The sequence below is a fragment of the Pelodiscus sinensis genome, chromosome 6, assembly GCF_052426305.1.
Source record: "Pelodiscus sinensis isolate ZL-2025 chromosome 6, ASM5242630v1, whole genome shotgun sequence".
Classification (NCBI taxonomy): Eukaryota; Metazoa; Chordata; order Testudines; family Trionychidae; genus Pelodiscus; species Pelodiscus sinensis.
The window spans coordinates 90,604,276-90,617,981 of record NC_143057.1 but is presented as its reverse complement, the minus strand read 5'-3'; the positions used below and the strand labels follow the sequence as shown (position 1 = coordinate 90,617,981).

Here is a 13,706-nt window from a genome sequence, read left to right as displayed (position 1 = left end):
CGATATTTGAGAATTCACATCACACAGTATAAAAACACTAAATATGTTTTTTTGGAGAAAAAATCATTTTGTTCGCCAAGCCTATTGTAGTATTATTTATTAACTGGTCAGTATACTGGATGAAATGTCTACTTTTTACTTATGTACTGTAGTCCTAGTTAACCTATTACCCTGAACAATAAATCATCATAATTGAAAAATAACTTCAAAAGTATTTGATTCAGTAATGTCTTCCAAATTTGGTCTCTTGCCTAATATTACACAGTAACATGATGTATTACAATAAACTCCTACCATTAGAAGGTATGATCTAGTATTCCTTGTAGAATAGAAGTTTGGGGCACACAAGGAATGCAGGGATTGGGCCATTGCTGTGTCAGTTATCAAAATCCCCATGTTTTCTTTAGCTGATTGGCATTATCTTCAAGGTTTAATAATGAGAGAACTATTAACATGAAGACAAGAGGGGTAGTTGCCAATGGTTCTATCAAGTCACTAAAAATCAGAACTCCTACACATCACAGCTCCTCATTTCATAGGCTACCATAGGGTATGTATACACTACCACCCTAGTTCGAACTAGGGTGGTTAATGTAGTCATTCGAAGTTGCAAATGAAGCCCGGGATTTAAATATCCCGGGCTTCATTTGCATCTTGCTGGGCGCGCCATTTTTAAATCCCCGTTAGTGCGGACTCCGTGCCCGCGGCTACAGCCGGCACGGAGTAGGTAGTTCGAATTAGGCTTTCTAATTCGAACTACCGTTACTCCTCGTGGAATGAGGTGTAATGGTAGTTTGAATTAGAAAGCCTAACTCGAACTACCTACTCCGTGCCGCCTGTAGCCGCGGGCACGGAGTCCGCACTAACGGGGATTTAAAAATGGCGGCGCCCGGCAAGATGCAAATGAAGCCCGGGATATTTAAATCCCAGGCTTCATTTGCAACTTCGAATGACTACATTAACCACCCTAGTTCGAACTAGGGTGGTAGTGTGGACATACTCTAATATACAAGTCATTTTGGCCTATATTTTCAGAAGTGTCCATTAATCTTGCATGTTCAGATACCTAGGTATCAGTTGGATAAACAAGTCATGGAAGCATCCCAAATCAATGTCCATTTTGAAAAACTTTGGTCTTAAGTTTTCCAGTTTTTCCTTTCAAGTTATACAATGGTGATAAACAATGCTTAGCTACCTCACAGTGCTGTTTGCGAATAATTTCATTAAACATTTGGAAAGTGCTTTGAGATCATCGGAAGAAAGATGTTTTAAAAATAAGAGTTGAATAAAAGTATTCTGGAAATATTCACTTGATTGTTTTAGAAGTTATTTTAAATGACAATAAAATAAAATATAATAATTGAAATTCTGGATTGGGACTCAGAACAATTGTTGATTCCTCAGATTGTCTGGATTTATATTGTTTATATCCTTAAAGTTCGTGATTGCATTAAGCAGACTATAGGCAATCAAAACCTTCATGTAGTCATGTTACCTCACTCTGATATCTGTAAGTGGTTTTCTAATGCAAAGGAAGTGTGTTGATGTGAGAGTGGCACAGTCCATATCTTACGTAAAATAAAAAGATAACATCCAAAACTTTAGGCGATTGAAAAAGCCAAAGATGGCCTACTTCTCGCACCTTGATCTGAGCTATGAACAGAGGACAGTTGGCTGTTCATCCCTCCCAACACAGGGAGTTAACATTGCAGTACATGTTCTGCATTTCCAACTCAGCAAGCAGAGTTCAGTAATGGAATCTATGTGCAAAGAATGCAGCAATATTAGCTAGTCCTTAAGGTAGTTTAAAGGAGCATGCAGTGTCTTCCAGTCACGGGGCAATACAGACAAAGGTGCTGGATGGAGGGATAGCTCAGTGGTTTGAACATTTGAGCTCTTTCCCTCTTGGACAAGATGTAACATCACAGCAGAAACCTGGGACCAGCCTGGGAGTGGTAAAGCCTCCTGCAGTTCCGAAGGGGTCTCCCAAGGAACATCATGGTCCAGTCTCCAGGAAGTTGACACATGGCCAGCACTCCAGCCACCAGTGAAATTAAAAGTAATGTACACTGCACTTGCAGTCTGCCTCCAAACTGCCAGCATGAATATGATATATGTGTGCGAGTATCACTTTACTCTAAAGTATCTGTACCGATAAACAACCCTAAACATGAGTCAACAGCTAAATATGAGTCAGTGTGATGCTGTTGGGGAAAAAAGCAAACATGATTCTGGGATGCATTAACAGGTGTGATGTGAGCAAGACATGAGAAGTCATTCTTCGGCTCTACTCTGTGCTGGTTAGGCCTGGTTGGAGTATTGTGTCCAGTTCTGGCCACCGCATTTCAAGAAAGATGTGGAGAAATTGGAGAAGGTCCAGAGAAGAGCAACAAGAATGATTAAAGGTCTAGAGAACATGACCTATGAAGGAAGGCTGAAAGAATTGGGTTTGTTTAGTTTGGAAAAGAGAAGATTGAGGGGGGACATTATAGCAGTTTTCAGATATCTAAAAGGGTGTCATAAGGAGGAGGGAGAAAACTTGCTCATCTTGGCCTCTGAGGATAGAATAAGAAGCAATGGGCTTAATGGTTTGATGTTAGGAAAAAGTTCCTAACTGTCAGGGTGGTTAAACACTGGAATAAATTGCCCAGGGAGGTTGTGGAATCTCCATCTGTGGAGATATTTAAGAGTAGGTTAGATAAATGTCTATCAGGGATGGTCTAGACAGTACTTGGTCTTGCCATGAGGGCAGGGGACTGGACTCAATGACCTCTCGAGGTCCCTTCCAGTCCTAGTATTCTATGATTCTATGATAACCCTAAAAGCAATACTGCTTCAGCACACCCTTTGCCCAGGTTTGTTCCTCAGCACACCTGAGGAAGTGCAACAAACATGGCTCCAGAGAGCTCTCAATTCTCTCTCTTCCCCCCTGCCAATCCTCTCTGCTACCTCTTTCTCAATCACTGTGGTCAAGCAAGCCCATAAGCAGGCTGTCATCTTCATCTTTTGCTTGGATAGCTTTGATAGTTTTGCTTGGATAGTTTGCTTTGATAGCTTGTATCCATACAGTGGCAATTCTCAGTTGTCTTACATCGTGTATGTCAATGACATGAGTGAATTGGTTTTTCTCTAGGTCTGCAAGCATAAAAAGTTAAGCTTTCTACATAAAGTTTGCTCCTAACTCTTGCAATCAATGAACAAATTCCATGGGCTACCAATGAATAAAGGTTCATATTCTGAACATCGGATGCTACTTTTCAGAAATCCTTGTTCAATGCAGATCTGAATTGCAGCCAAAATCTTTACACTAATGAATACTTCAAACCCAAATTGACTATCCAGTCATTTCAACTGTGAGATTTCCTTCAGTGGTGGGGCTCATCTTTGCATTTAACTGGGTGCTGCATAAAAAGAGTTGTTTACCTGGAAGTTGCTTGCAAAATAGAAGATTGGAATTCAAGCAATCAGAAGAATCTGGAAGGTAACAGGATAAAATTTATAGTAAGAATGTAAAACAACCACAGGAAGAATAAATGGGTTGAAGTGCTCTCTTTAAAAAAAAAAAAGAAGCTTTTTTGCATAATCTCTCCTGCCATGAGATAATACAGATAATTCTTAGGACAGGGGATGACCAGGTTTAAATTTATCTTTTTTTTAAAACTCTTTACAAATATTATACAATGAATGAAAACTCACCTGTTGTGAGCAAGGCCATAGACATAAGCAATAAGACTTTCATCTTCTCCTTTAAAAAGAAGCATAATCGTTATGATGGACATCACTCCATTTTTAACTGTAACTCTAAACTGTTCATTCACTCCACTACTAACGCTAGAATCCAGCAAACATTAGTGACTCTCTAATGTTGCTCATTGGCAATACACTGGATCGTAAGAGATACCCAAGTTCAAAATCATGTATATCCGTGAAACCTTGTTTTATCAAAAGCAGAGGCATTCCTCCTTGGTACATGGAAGAAATAAGACTGGGATTGTCCAAAAGACCTAAGGGAATTAGATGTTCAAATTCAATTGAATTTAAATAGGAATTGGGCATCTAGCTCTTCAAAATATTATCCCAAATTTTTAGGCAAACTTAAGATCAAATATTTCATCAGAGATGGATGCTTAATACTGCACTGATACCACAGCATATGGCCTTGCATAAAAAAGTGGAAGAGCAAACGCATTCCTTGGATGCGGTGGAGTTTTTCCGGGATACCTCCAGTATCTCTGAAAACCCCCTCAATGTAGACGTACCCTTACTCCCAAACACCATTTTCCAACTCCAGATTTCTGAATTCTTCCATCTTTGCCTATTCTGGGCCTCCTGTGTGGCATCGCTGAGCATTGTGAGTGGGGACCATGCTGGCTGACAGCAATCCAAAAATGGAGGTAACCCACTCAGAAAGAAAGCACTGAGTGGAGCCAATGGAAACAGGGGATTAAGTTTAAACCTGCCTGGCTTCTGTTGTGCATCCCACAATGCAGACTGAGAAACATCTCAGAATGCACACTGCTCAGCAGCAGGGCAAATAGCTATGGGATGCTCAATGAGAATGCCATATGGTTAGTACTCAGCAAGCTGCTGTATGTGTATACAGTATTAAAGCTTGAAAGAGGAACAGCTGTCCCGTGTACCGTATTAGTGTGACTTGCATGCCGAGAGTTAAATAATGCATGTCTAATCAATCTATTTTAAACTATTCCTCAGAGAAGTCCTTGGTTGTAAGATCTTTTAGGTTGCTGTAAAGGGAAGGGATAAGGGTGGGGAAGGATCATGGGTGGAGTGTCTAGAGGTGGCAATGTCTTCCCTGGCTCTTAGTGCTCAACTTCTCCCCTCTTCTTATCCCAGTTCTGACCATTCCTGAATTTACTGACAAAAACAATTTTGCATTACTACATCTACAGGACCTTAGTTTAAGATTTGCTATAAATTTTCATTAGTTTGTTGCTGAAGATGATAAAATCACATCTCTTAAAATATCCTTGCATTGATATATTTAGATGTACAATCTGAGTAAGCCTTAGCCTTAAATGCCTGGATCTTCAGACTTTTTTTTAAACTACATTCTTCAAAAGACCACTTTTATCTAAAGTTTACATTTTAATTACCGTAGTATAAAGACTTGCTTCCAAAGTCTCCCTGTCCTTTCTGTCCATCCCTGCTCTCCTTTCATCCCCTTGCTGAAGAGAGCCTTTAAAGGGACAATATTCCTTTTCTTCCAGATAGCTGGACAAATGAGTTTCCTGTTTGCGTCTGATTATTTGATGAACTAGTTTTAAGAGAATCCTTTACCAATATCAGTACTTAACATAGGATTTTAGATCTTAGTAATGCCTAAAATCTTTGGAAACATTTTAATAAATATGGTAAAATTTCATAAACGCATCTTGTTATGAAAATCACACCCACAGAAAGGAAACACTAATTTATTTTGTATGTCTACACTACCCCGCTAGTTCGAACTAGCGGGGTAATGTATGCATACCGAACTTACTAATGAAGCCCGGGATTTGAATTTCCCGGGCTTCATTAGCATAAAGCTGGCGCCGCCATTTTTAAAAGCCGGCTAGTGCGAACCCCGTGCCGCGCGGCTACACGCGGCACGGGCTAGATAGTTCGAACTACGTAGCCATTCCACACTATCTGTAGGAGGAGTACAGATAGTTCGAACTACGTAGCCATTCTGAACTATCTAGCCCGTGCCGCGTGTAGCCGCGCGGCACGGGGTTCGCACTAGCCGGCTTTTAAAAATGGCGGCGCGGCTTTATGCTAATGAAGCCCGGGAAATTCAAATCCCGGGCTTCATTAGCAAGTTCGGTATGCATACATTACCCCGCTAGTTCAAATTAGCGGGGTAGTGTAGACATACCCATTGTTATTAGAAAACTTGGTTATGAACACACTAAACCTCTACTTAATTTAAAAGAATGTCTTTGTTTCAGTGAATTTAAATGTTATAATCTGGAATCACTACTCTATGAAGGCTTTAGAGTATATTTAAAATATAAAATCAGCTTACAAGTACTAAGAAAATATATAACAGAAGAGATGCATACATTATATTTAATGCTGTATTCTGACTCATGAAGAAACAATGGAGTCTACTTTCTGAAATGCAAGGTGATTATTGGAAACAAGATGAATAATCACATTTAAGGCAGCCTGTTTCCAATAACAAGAGTCTGCATCGTGAACAAGACAGTCTAGCGGTAAAAATATTAAATTTGATAAGTGAATTTGAAGCTTGGGGAGAGAGAACATTACAAACTAAGTCCAAAAGGTATTTATTGGCATTCTAAAACTCAACATGGATTTATTGCCATTTGAAAATAAAGAATCTTGGCCAAATATAATAGATATAATAGAACCTTGTGAATCAAAATAGCCAAGATGGTAAAATGCTGAAAACTGGATTTTATAATAGGAATGAATAATAACTGGTCTTTAATTGTAGCACAGCTGCCAGGTTCCTATAGCAACTTTTTAATGTATAATGAAGCATGAATTGTTCTATGTACAATATACTTTAAAAATAGCCACTTTCTGCAAACTTTCAATCTCATCCACTCTTGCAATTCTGGCCTTTATATCAGAAGTGAAAAAAGTGTTTATGGTCTCTGCAAACCAGATTGAATTATGTCATTCTCTGAAATGTTGGCAAATGTTCAGTATTGACCAGAATAGCCCACCAATCTCATTTCATTTGGGACAAAAAAAGGGGTGTTGTATATTCTCAATGTGCTATTGGATTTCAGTTAGTCTGTGACTGAAAAAAACTCAAGAAACAACCAATAATTCTGCAGCACCTTAGAGACTAACAAAAAAATGTAGCTGGTATCATACCAGCTACATTTTTTTATACCATCTACATTTTTTGTTTGTCTCTAAGATGCTGCAGAACTATTTGTTGTTTGAGTGCTCTCATTTCTTTATCTGTTTGTTTAAATATATATTAGCCTGCAGTAAGAAAACCACTGTAGGTTCTGGACATGCATAGCTCTTCAAAACACAATCTTAAAATAAACCATTTTCATCTGTCCATCAATTACCCTAAATAACAATAATGTAGCAATAACACATTTAATATATTCCCCCCAACAGAATCTGTTGCCCCCTTCAATTCTCCCCCATCAACCATCTCCTTTTATATTCCAAAGGGAAAGTGTTTCTAAGCATGGGTCCTTAATGAAGAACCCTGCTAGAGTTTTCCAGCTTTCTATCAATGGACCTTCAGCTCATGCATCTCCACATACCATTAGCTGTGCTGGTCAGACTCTGTTCCTGTAAGTGCACTACTATGGATAGACTCTTGCATTCACATTGAGCCCCACTGAAATCAGTTAGTCTCCCCATGTGAATAAGTTTGTTTCAACCGGGTCTTGGATAGATAGGTCTCAAGCAATTTAGAGCTTCATAAGTCAAACTAACACCTTAAAATCAACCCAGAGAACAATAGGCACATTCAGTTATATGGTAAACAACATAGCATTTTTAATTAAAGTCCTACCTGGTTTGAAGAATAGTAGTTGAGAAATCTTCATTGCCCTTTTGATAAAATTACATAATAAATTATTTTAAATAAGTATTGTTTCTGTGGACCAGGGACATTTTAATAAATTAATGTTTTTGGTATTTTAGCAGTAAAGGCAGCAGAAGTACGATTTATATCCCTGCTAGCAAAAAAAAAAAAAAAAAAAAAAAACAATTTACAGACTATAGGATACTGTACCCAACACCATTTCCTGTAGGTTCACATCTAGGACTCCAAGGTAGTAATAGGTGTAAGAGGTTCTTGTGGAGTATAGTTGCTCAAGAAACACATTGTGTATCTGACTTCAGAGACTAACTCTGACAGATTGTACAGAACAAATCCCACGCTGCTCTTAGCCACGCCCCCTGTGGGAAATTTGGAACCACAGGGAAAGTCTCTACCCCACCCACTTTCCTCCTTGTCAATTGCAAGTAAGAACATAAAGTAGCTTAGTGCTAAAATATTTACATATTATCTCAAAGAGAATCAGGATGTACACCCTGTGTTCTCTAAGACCGTCAAAAGGTTGAGATGCACACAAGAGGTTGAAAAAAATCCCCCCAGAAGCTTGTACAAACCACAAATCTATATAAATCTATATCTATCTATATATACACACTAGATAGCAAATACAGAAGAGCAAACAATTCACAATCTCTGGGGAAAGCTTCTTTTGAAGAACAGACTAGAAACTAAAATTTTTCTTCATTTTATTAAGAAAGCCTTAGGTTTCTGCACCAGTGTGGAACAGAAGTTAATCAGCCATCACTCCACTGACAGAGCAGTGATCCTAGATTTATGCTGGTTTCAGTAAGTGCAGAGATTGATGCTGTACATCAACTCGAATGTTTTTAAGAAAAAAATATTTGTAAATGGGACAGGCAATGGCTCCTTTTTACAACAGCTTCACAATTAAGATGTGCCTACAGATGGGAACATGCTTTCCAGTCCGCTAAAAATAATGTGACGGGGCTGGCATGGGCAGATGGCATTGCAAGCAGGCTTGTACTTAGACAGTTAGGCCAAACTGCCATCAGTAGTGAAATATGTAGTGTGCCATTTCAAGCAGAGCTTGAATCCTGAGTTTAAAAACCCATTCCTCATTCAGCCTTTTACATTTATGTACACTCAACTCCTGGAATTGGGGACTATGTTCTTCAACAACCACCACTCCTTCTTTACCTAGAGAAGGCTCAGCTTCATATAATCACTAACAAAGGATTGATCAATATAAAGTTTAATTAAAGATTGGCTTAGCTAGTGTCTCTCTTGTTGCACAGGTATTGTCTATGCTGAAGCACTGCAATGGCACAGCTGGGCTGGAGCTCCCACGGGGTGTGTCTAGACTACACAAAAAAAGTAGCCTTTTTTTGAAAAAACTTTACCTGCATTTAGACTACCTCCTCATTCTTTTGAAATTCAATTGAAAGAATGTGGCAGTTTTTTTGATGGCGGTAAACCTGGCTTTACAAGGAAGAATGCCTTTTTCGACAGAGATCTGTCGAAAAAAGGCCTGTGTGGAAGCAAGGAGCCAGGTTTTTGGAAAAAAGTCCTCCAGGAAAAGCCCTGGTGGACAGTCCAGCTGCATGCCTTGCACCTCTATTGTTCCTGTCTGCAGCCATGTTTTAAAGGGACAGGCACCTGGCCAGCCATTTGTGGCAGGAAACCAGCCAGAGCACACAGCTTTTCCTGTCCTACAGCAGCCAGCTATGTCAAAGCCTCAAGACACCCCTGGCCCTTCCAGGGAAACTTCTGAGGACCCACCCAGGGGCTCCAAACAGCGGGCATGGACAGAACCTGAGATCAAGAGTCTCCTTGAGTTCTGGTCCAAGGAGGAATCTTTGCAAGCTCTCCTCTCAAGCTGCAGAAATGTGGAAATTTATGGCCACATGGCCCAGGGATTCGCCAGAAGAGGGCACCACTCCCGCACCCAGGACCAAGTGCAGGCCAAAGTTAAAGAATTGCGCCATGGGTATGCGAAGGCCTGAGATGAGAGCTCCCGCTCTGGAGCAGCCCCACACTACTGTCCGTACTATGAGGACCTGGTGCACATTCTCGGTGGTGGGGAAGCCCGGACTCCACTGCATCTGGTGCAGTCTGGGTTATCAGATCCTGGCATGGAGGAACCAGAGCAGGAGCACAAGCAGTCCAGGGAATCTGGAGAGCGAGACCTGCTGCTGGAGGAGAAGGATGATGATGACACTGTGACCCTCACCCTGGAGCTGGTCACCCAGACCCCAGAGGCCTCCCAGGTGTCTTTGGACATCAGGGAAGAACCAGCAGGTGAGTGCTGTGAGTTTGTGCCACACACAGGGTGGGGGAGGTGGGTACACAGTGGCTGATGCACAAGGGAAATGTGTAATGCTCAGCCTGGACATCGTGCAGCTGGCCATGCAAGTGCAAACGTGCAGTGGTAGCGTGTGACACGTGGCGGTGCACCACGTGGTGCCAGGAGCCATTTTCAGAACACACACCGGTGGGTTGGCAGTGCCGGGGGGGGGGGGGCGCAGATGATATAGCGAAGATTCCAAAATTTTGAGCAGAATTGGTGCGAGGGGTTGCGATACCCAGTTTCTGGAAGATGACTTCTTTTTCCTGAAGGGAGTTCCAGCTATGAACGTTTTGAGGCCTTCCTCATAGCGGGATTCCCACACTGCACAGTCTGGCACCACTCGTCCCACATTCCAATCCTGTAGGGTTGAACGAAATATGGTTACCTGCTCCCGACCCCCTATCCTTCCTGGCTCACACTGGGAGCAGTCGATTACCCAGGGTCCATCACCTACCAGGACAACAGATGCATTTCTAGTGGCAAAGGGTGCCAGAGTGAGTTGAGTAAATCTCCGCCCTCCTGTTAATGTTATGCTGGGGATTCGCCAGGACTGGTTAGCCTGAACGTACAGCCATCCCCTGTGTTGGGCAGTTCCAACACGGAGCAACCTCCCGCCCCCCGTTAGTTTGGGATCATCTGGCATTTTTTTGCTTACAGCCCAATCCTCCCATAGGTACCTGGTTATCTCCCCCTCCTGTGGCCACTCTGAGGTGGCCAGAGTCCAATCACCATGCCACCCTTCTGAGCCTATGAAGTGGTCCCACCAGTAATTAAGTCCTTGTCCCACACATACTGCTAGGAGGTCTAATTGGTTAAATTGGGACAAATAGGTTGAAGTCACCGGCTGGTTCTGTGCATTCACAGGAGAGGGTGCACCCGACCAGCGAATTAAATCATGGGATACAGCTACGTCTCAAGCCGTATAGGTTGTGCACCTGTAATTGGGCACACAGGGGGCTGCTCCGTTAGAGGATAGGGGGAGCGGTAGGGGTTAGGGATGAGAGGGCTGGGTAGCAAGGGGGGGGGGGTTAACCTTTCCTGAACCATTATCCTTCCATTCTTGTGCAGAGGATGCCTGATCCCCTGTCAGTTGTGTTGCCATTACCGACTGGTGGGTTAACACCCGTTGCTGGTCAATTATATCCTGCAGAGCTGAAATTTGTGCAGCTGCTACAAGAGATTCCTTCCAAATCAGGGTAATCCCTGCCATCATGCTCTGTAGGCAAACAGCTTTCTTCTTCTCTTTTGGAGGCTTTCTTATCCTCCAAGGTATTTTCGATCCATTTTAAGTATGAGACCCATGACTCTGATAGGGCATCCCCAGGGGGGAGAAATGGCCCCCGGTCCTTTCCCACCCTGCGGTCTAACCAAGACCGCACTGTAGATGTTGAAGTGAAAGAACCGCTGCTCTTACCTATATCCATGTTGGGGTGATCAGTCCTGAACTCCCGGCAACCCTGCTCGCTGCACCAAAATGTTGAAGGGCTGAATGATGGACGAAGTTGGGTGGAGTGGTTAAGAGGCGATTTATTCAGTTACAGCATCCACACCGCTCGTTCCCCTCTACCTCACTACCAACAAAGTGAGCCCTGAGTTATGGTTACAGCATCTTTTTATTCCTACCCTTCTCTTAGTACCTGCCCTATCCCTTTCTTTCCAAATCATCCTTTTGTTTCCTAATATGGTGAGGATCACCCCTTCCCGGACTCGACCTCTTTGCTTCCTAATATGGAGAGGCTACCTTTCCCCAGACCCTACCCATTGATTCCTTATATGGTGCATTTTGAATCCTTATTTTACTGGCAGCAGCTTGGGTAACTGGATGGCCTAACTTATGGTAAGGTCCCAAATTAGGGAACTTTGTGGCTTAATTTATGAGAGGACACCTACTCCTGAGGCAATCTTTGTATTACCCTTTTTTGTGTGACACAGGGGCCCCTCATGCAGCTGAGGGTTGTCTTGCTTCCAAGCTGGGTTTCTGCGGAGAATTATGAAGGCAGGCTCTTACACCTGGATCCTGCCTTCAGCTCCCTGTAGGTTTCAGCTGATGGTCAGGGCAGTGCGTGATGTGTGTGTGTTATACACCCGAGTCTTCAACTGCTAGGACAGGGTCCCTTCAGAAAATCCTCCAAAAAAACCAAACTGCCGTGGTGTCCCAGAAAGCAGGGCAACCAATGCAAGCACAGCAGCAGCTTTGCTGTCCCTCTGAGAGGTAGGTAAGCCAGCAGCAGCAGCAGCAGAGAAACAGCTGTCCGGGGGGGGTTCCTTTAAGCACGCGTGTCTGCAAAGGGCAGGCAGCAGCACCAGGAAGTAAATGCTGCCGCCAGGCCCTGCCAGAAGCGATTCCGGGTGTCTTTTTTTTTTTGAAAGAGCATCCACCCATCTGGACGCTCTTTTTCGAAAATGCAGGTCAATTTTTTTCGAAAAAGCAGATCGATAGATTTCGCATAATGCAATCTAGATGCTGTTTTTTGAAAGAGGCGTGTAGTCTAGACATAGCCACAGGGAAAAATTAGTGGGTCCTCTGTACACACCAGCAGCCAAGATCTCCAATTTCCCCTTTCTCCCATCTCCACAAAACAGGTGTGTCGTGGTGTTCAGTGCCTCTAGGAGAAGGGGAGAGAGCACAGCGGGCTTGGGGGAGTGGCAGAAAGAGACAGGGAGGAGGCTTGGGGGAAGGGGTGGAGTGGGGGCAGAGCAGAGTGGAGAAGGTGTGGGAAGAGATGGGGTAGAGTTGGAGTGGGGGGGAAAGGGTGCAGTGCAGGCAGGTCCTGCAGTAGAGGGAGAGGAATCAAGCACCCCGCAGCTAGAGCAGAAGTCAGTGCCTATGGATACAGCTATGCAGACAAGCCCTTAAATATTATCTTATAACATGGGATACGGATATTGTAAGTGAGATTAATATATGCAGCAACTGACAAGCATTTCAATTTAAATTCATGATCCAGGCTGGTTCCCACTATATATTTAGTTGAGACCTAGGAATGTTGGGGTGAGCTGGTGCCTGGTATGCCAGCATCACACTTAGCCTCTGGCCTAAGTCTGCTTTTGTTGCTAATTAACCACTAATTGCTATAAGTTTAACTAACCTAAGAAGCTGCTGCTGCAATCAATCCCACTTTTATATCAGTTTGGGTTCTTCCTCGGGTTTTCCTTGGCAAGATCTGTCTTCCTTTTCTGTATCCATCTTCCACATGAGAGATGCTGAAATCCTTTATAAGCCTGAGTTGGAGCTAATAGGGCTTATCTCGTCTGTCTTTCAGGCTGTGTCACTTGGAAAATTGTCCTCCATTTGGTTTTGCCATTTGTTTGTGATACAGGATACAAGAAGTCACAGCTAGTGATCTGAAACTGGGAATTTTGAAAAAGCAGGAACAAAATAAAATATAGACTCTAGGCTCTGTTCAGTGCTCAACAAAACCCTTTAAACCTCCACCTCCAGCTGGACAAAGTAAGGCATAGAAAATGTAAGTGATTTGTATGAGGTCACACAATAAGTCACTGGCAGAGTGGGAAAATAGAACTCAAAATTCTGCTGTCTCTAACACCAGTTTTACATTGAGGCTGTGTCTACACTATAGTTTTTGTGGAAAAATGGCCATTTTTCTGAAAAAACTCGCGGAACGTCCACACCTCAAGTGCATTTTTGTGCAAAAAAAATCAAAAGAGCAGAGGGGTTTTTGCGCAATAAGTATTCCTCTTTCTACAAGGAATATCTCCTTTTTGTGCAAGAACTCTTGAGCAAAAAGGTATGTGTGGACGGGGAACAGAGGTGTTTTGCACAAAAAGAGGCAATCAAAAAAAGCACAGGTGTCCTGATGGCCATTCTGTAAATAG

The 13,706-nt window shown here is 42.6% G+C and overlaps 1 protein-coding gene across 3 annotated transcripts in view; it reads right to left on the bottom strand.

Moving 5' to 3' along the window:
- Window positions 1-13,328, bottom strand: part of LOC102450321 (interleukin-6 receptor subunit beta-like) — a 57,491-nt gene extending 44,163 nt beyond the window's left edge. Inside the window, exons 1-6 of one of the 3 annotated variants that reach the window (XM_075932370.2) lie at window positions 12,959-13,328; window positions 11,284-11,354; window positions 10,012-10,227; window positions 7,514-7,551; window positions 3,697-3,745; window positions 3,424-3,474 (exon numbers count right to left, since the gene is read on the bottom strand). In XM_075932370.2, coding sequence (XP_075788485.2) covers window positions 3,424-3,474; window positions 3,697-3,739 — 94 coding nt within the window. In that variant the 5' untranslated portion in view covers window positions 3,740-3,745; window positions 7,514-7,551; window positions 10,012-10,227; window positions 11,284-11,354; window positions 12,959-13,328. Of the gene's footprint in view, window positions 1-3,423; window positions 3,475-3,696; window positions 3,746-7,513; window positions 7,552-7,735; window positions 7,899-10,011; window positions 10,228-11,283; window positions 11,451-12,958 lie in introns of those variants that run through there. The other 2 variants (XM_006119165.4, XM_075932369.2) reach the window with 2 other exon arrangements.
- Between the last annotated feature and the right edge of the window lie 378 nt (window positions 13,329-13,706).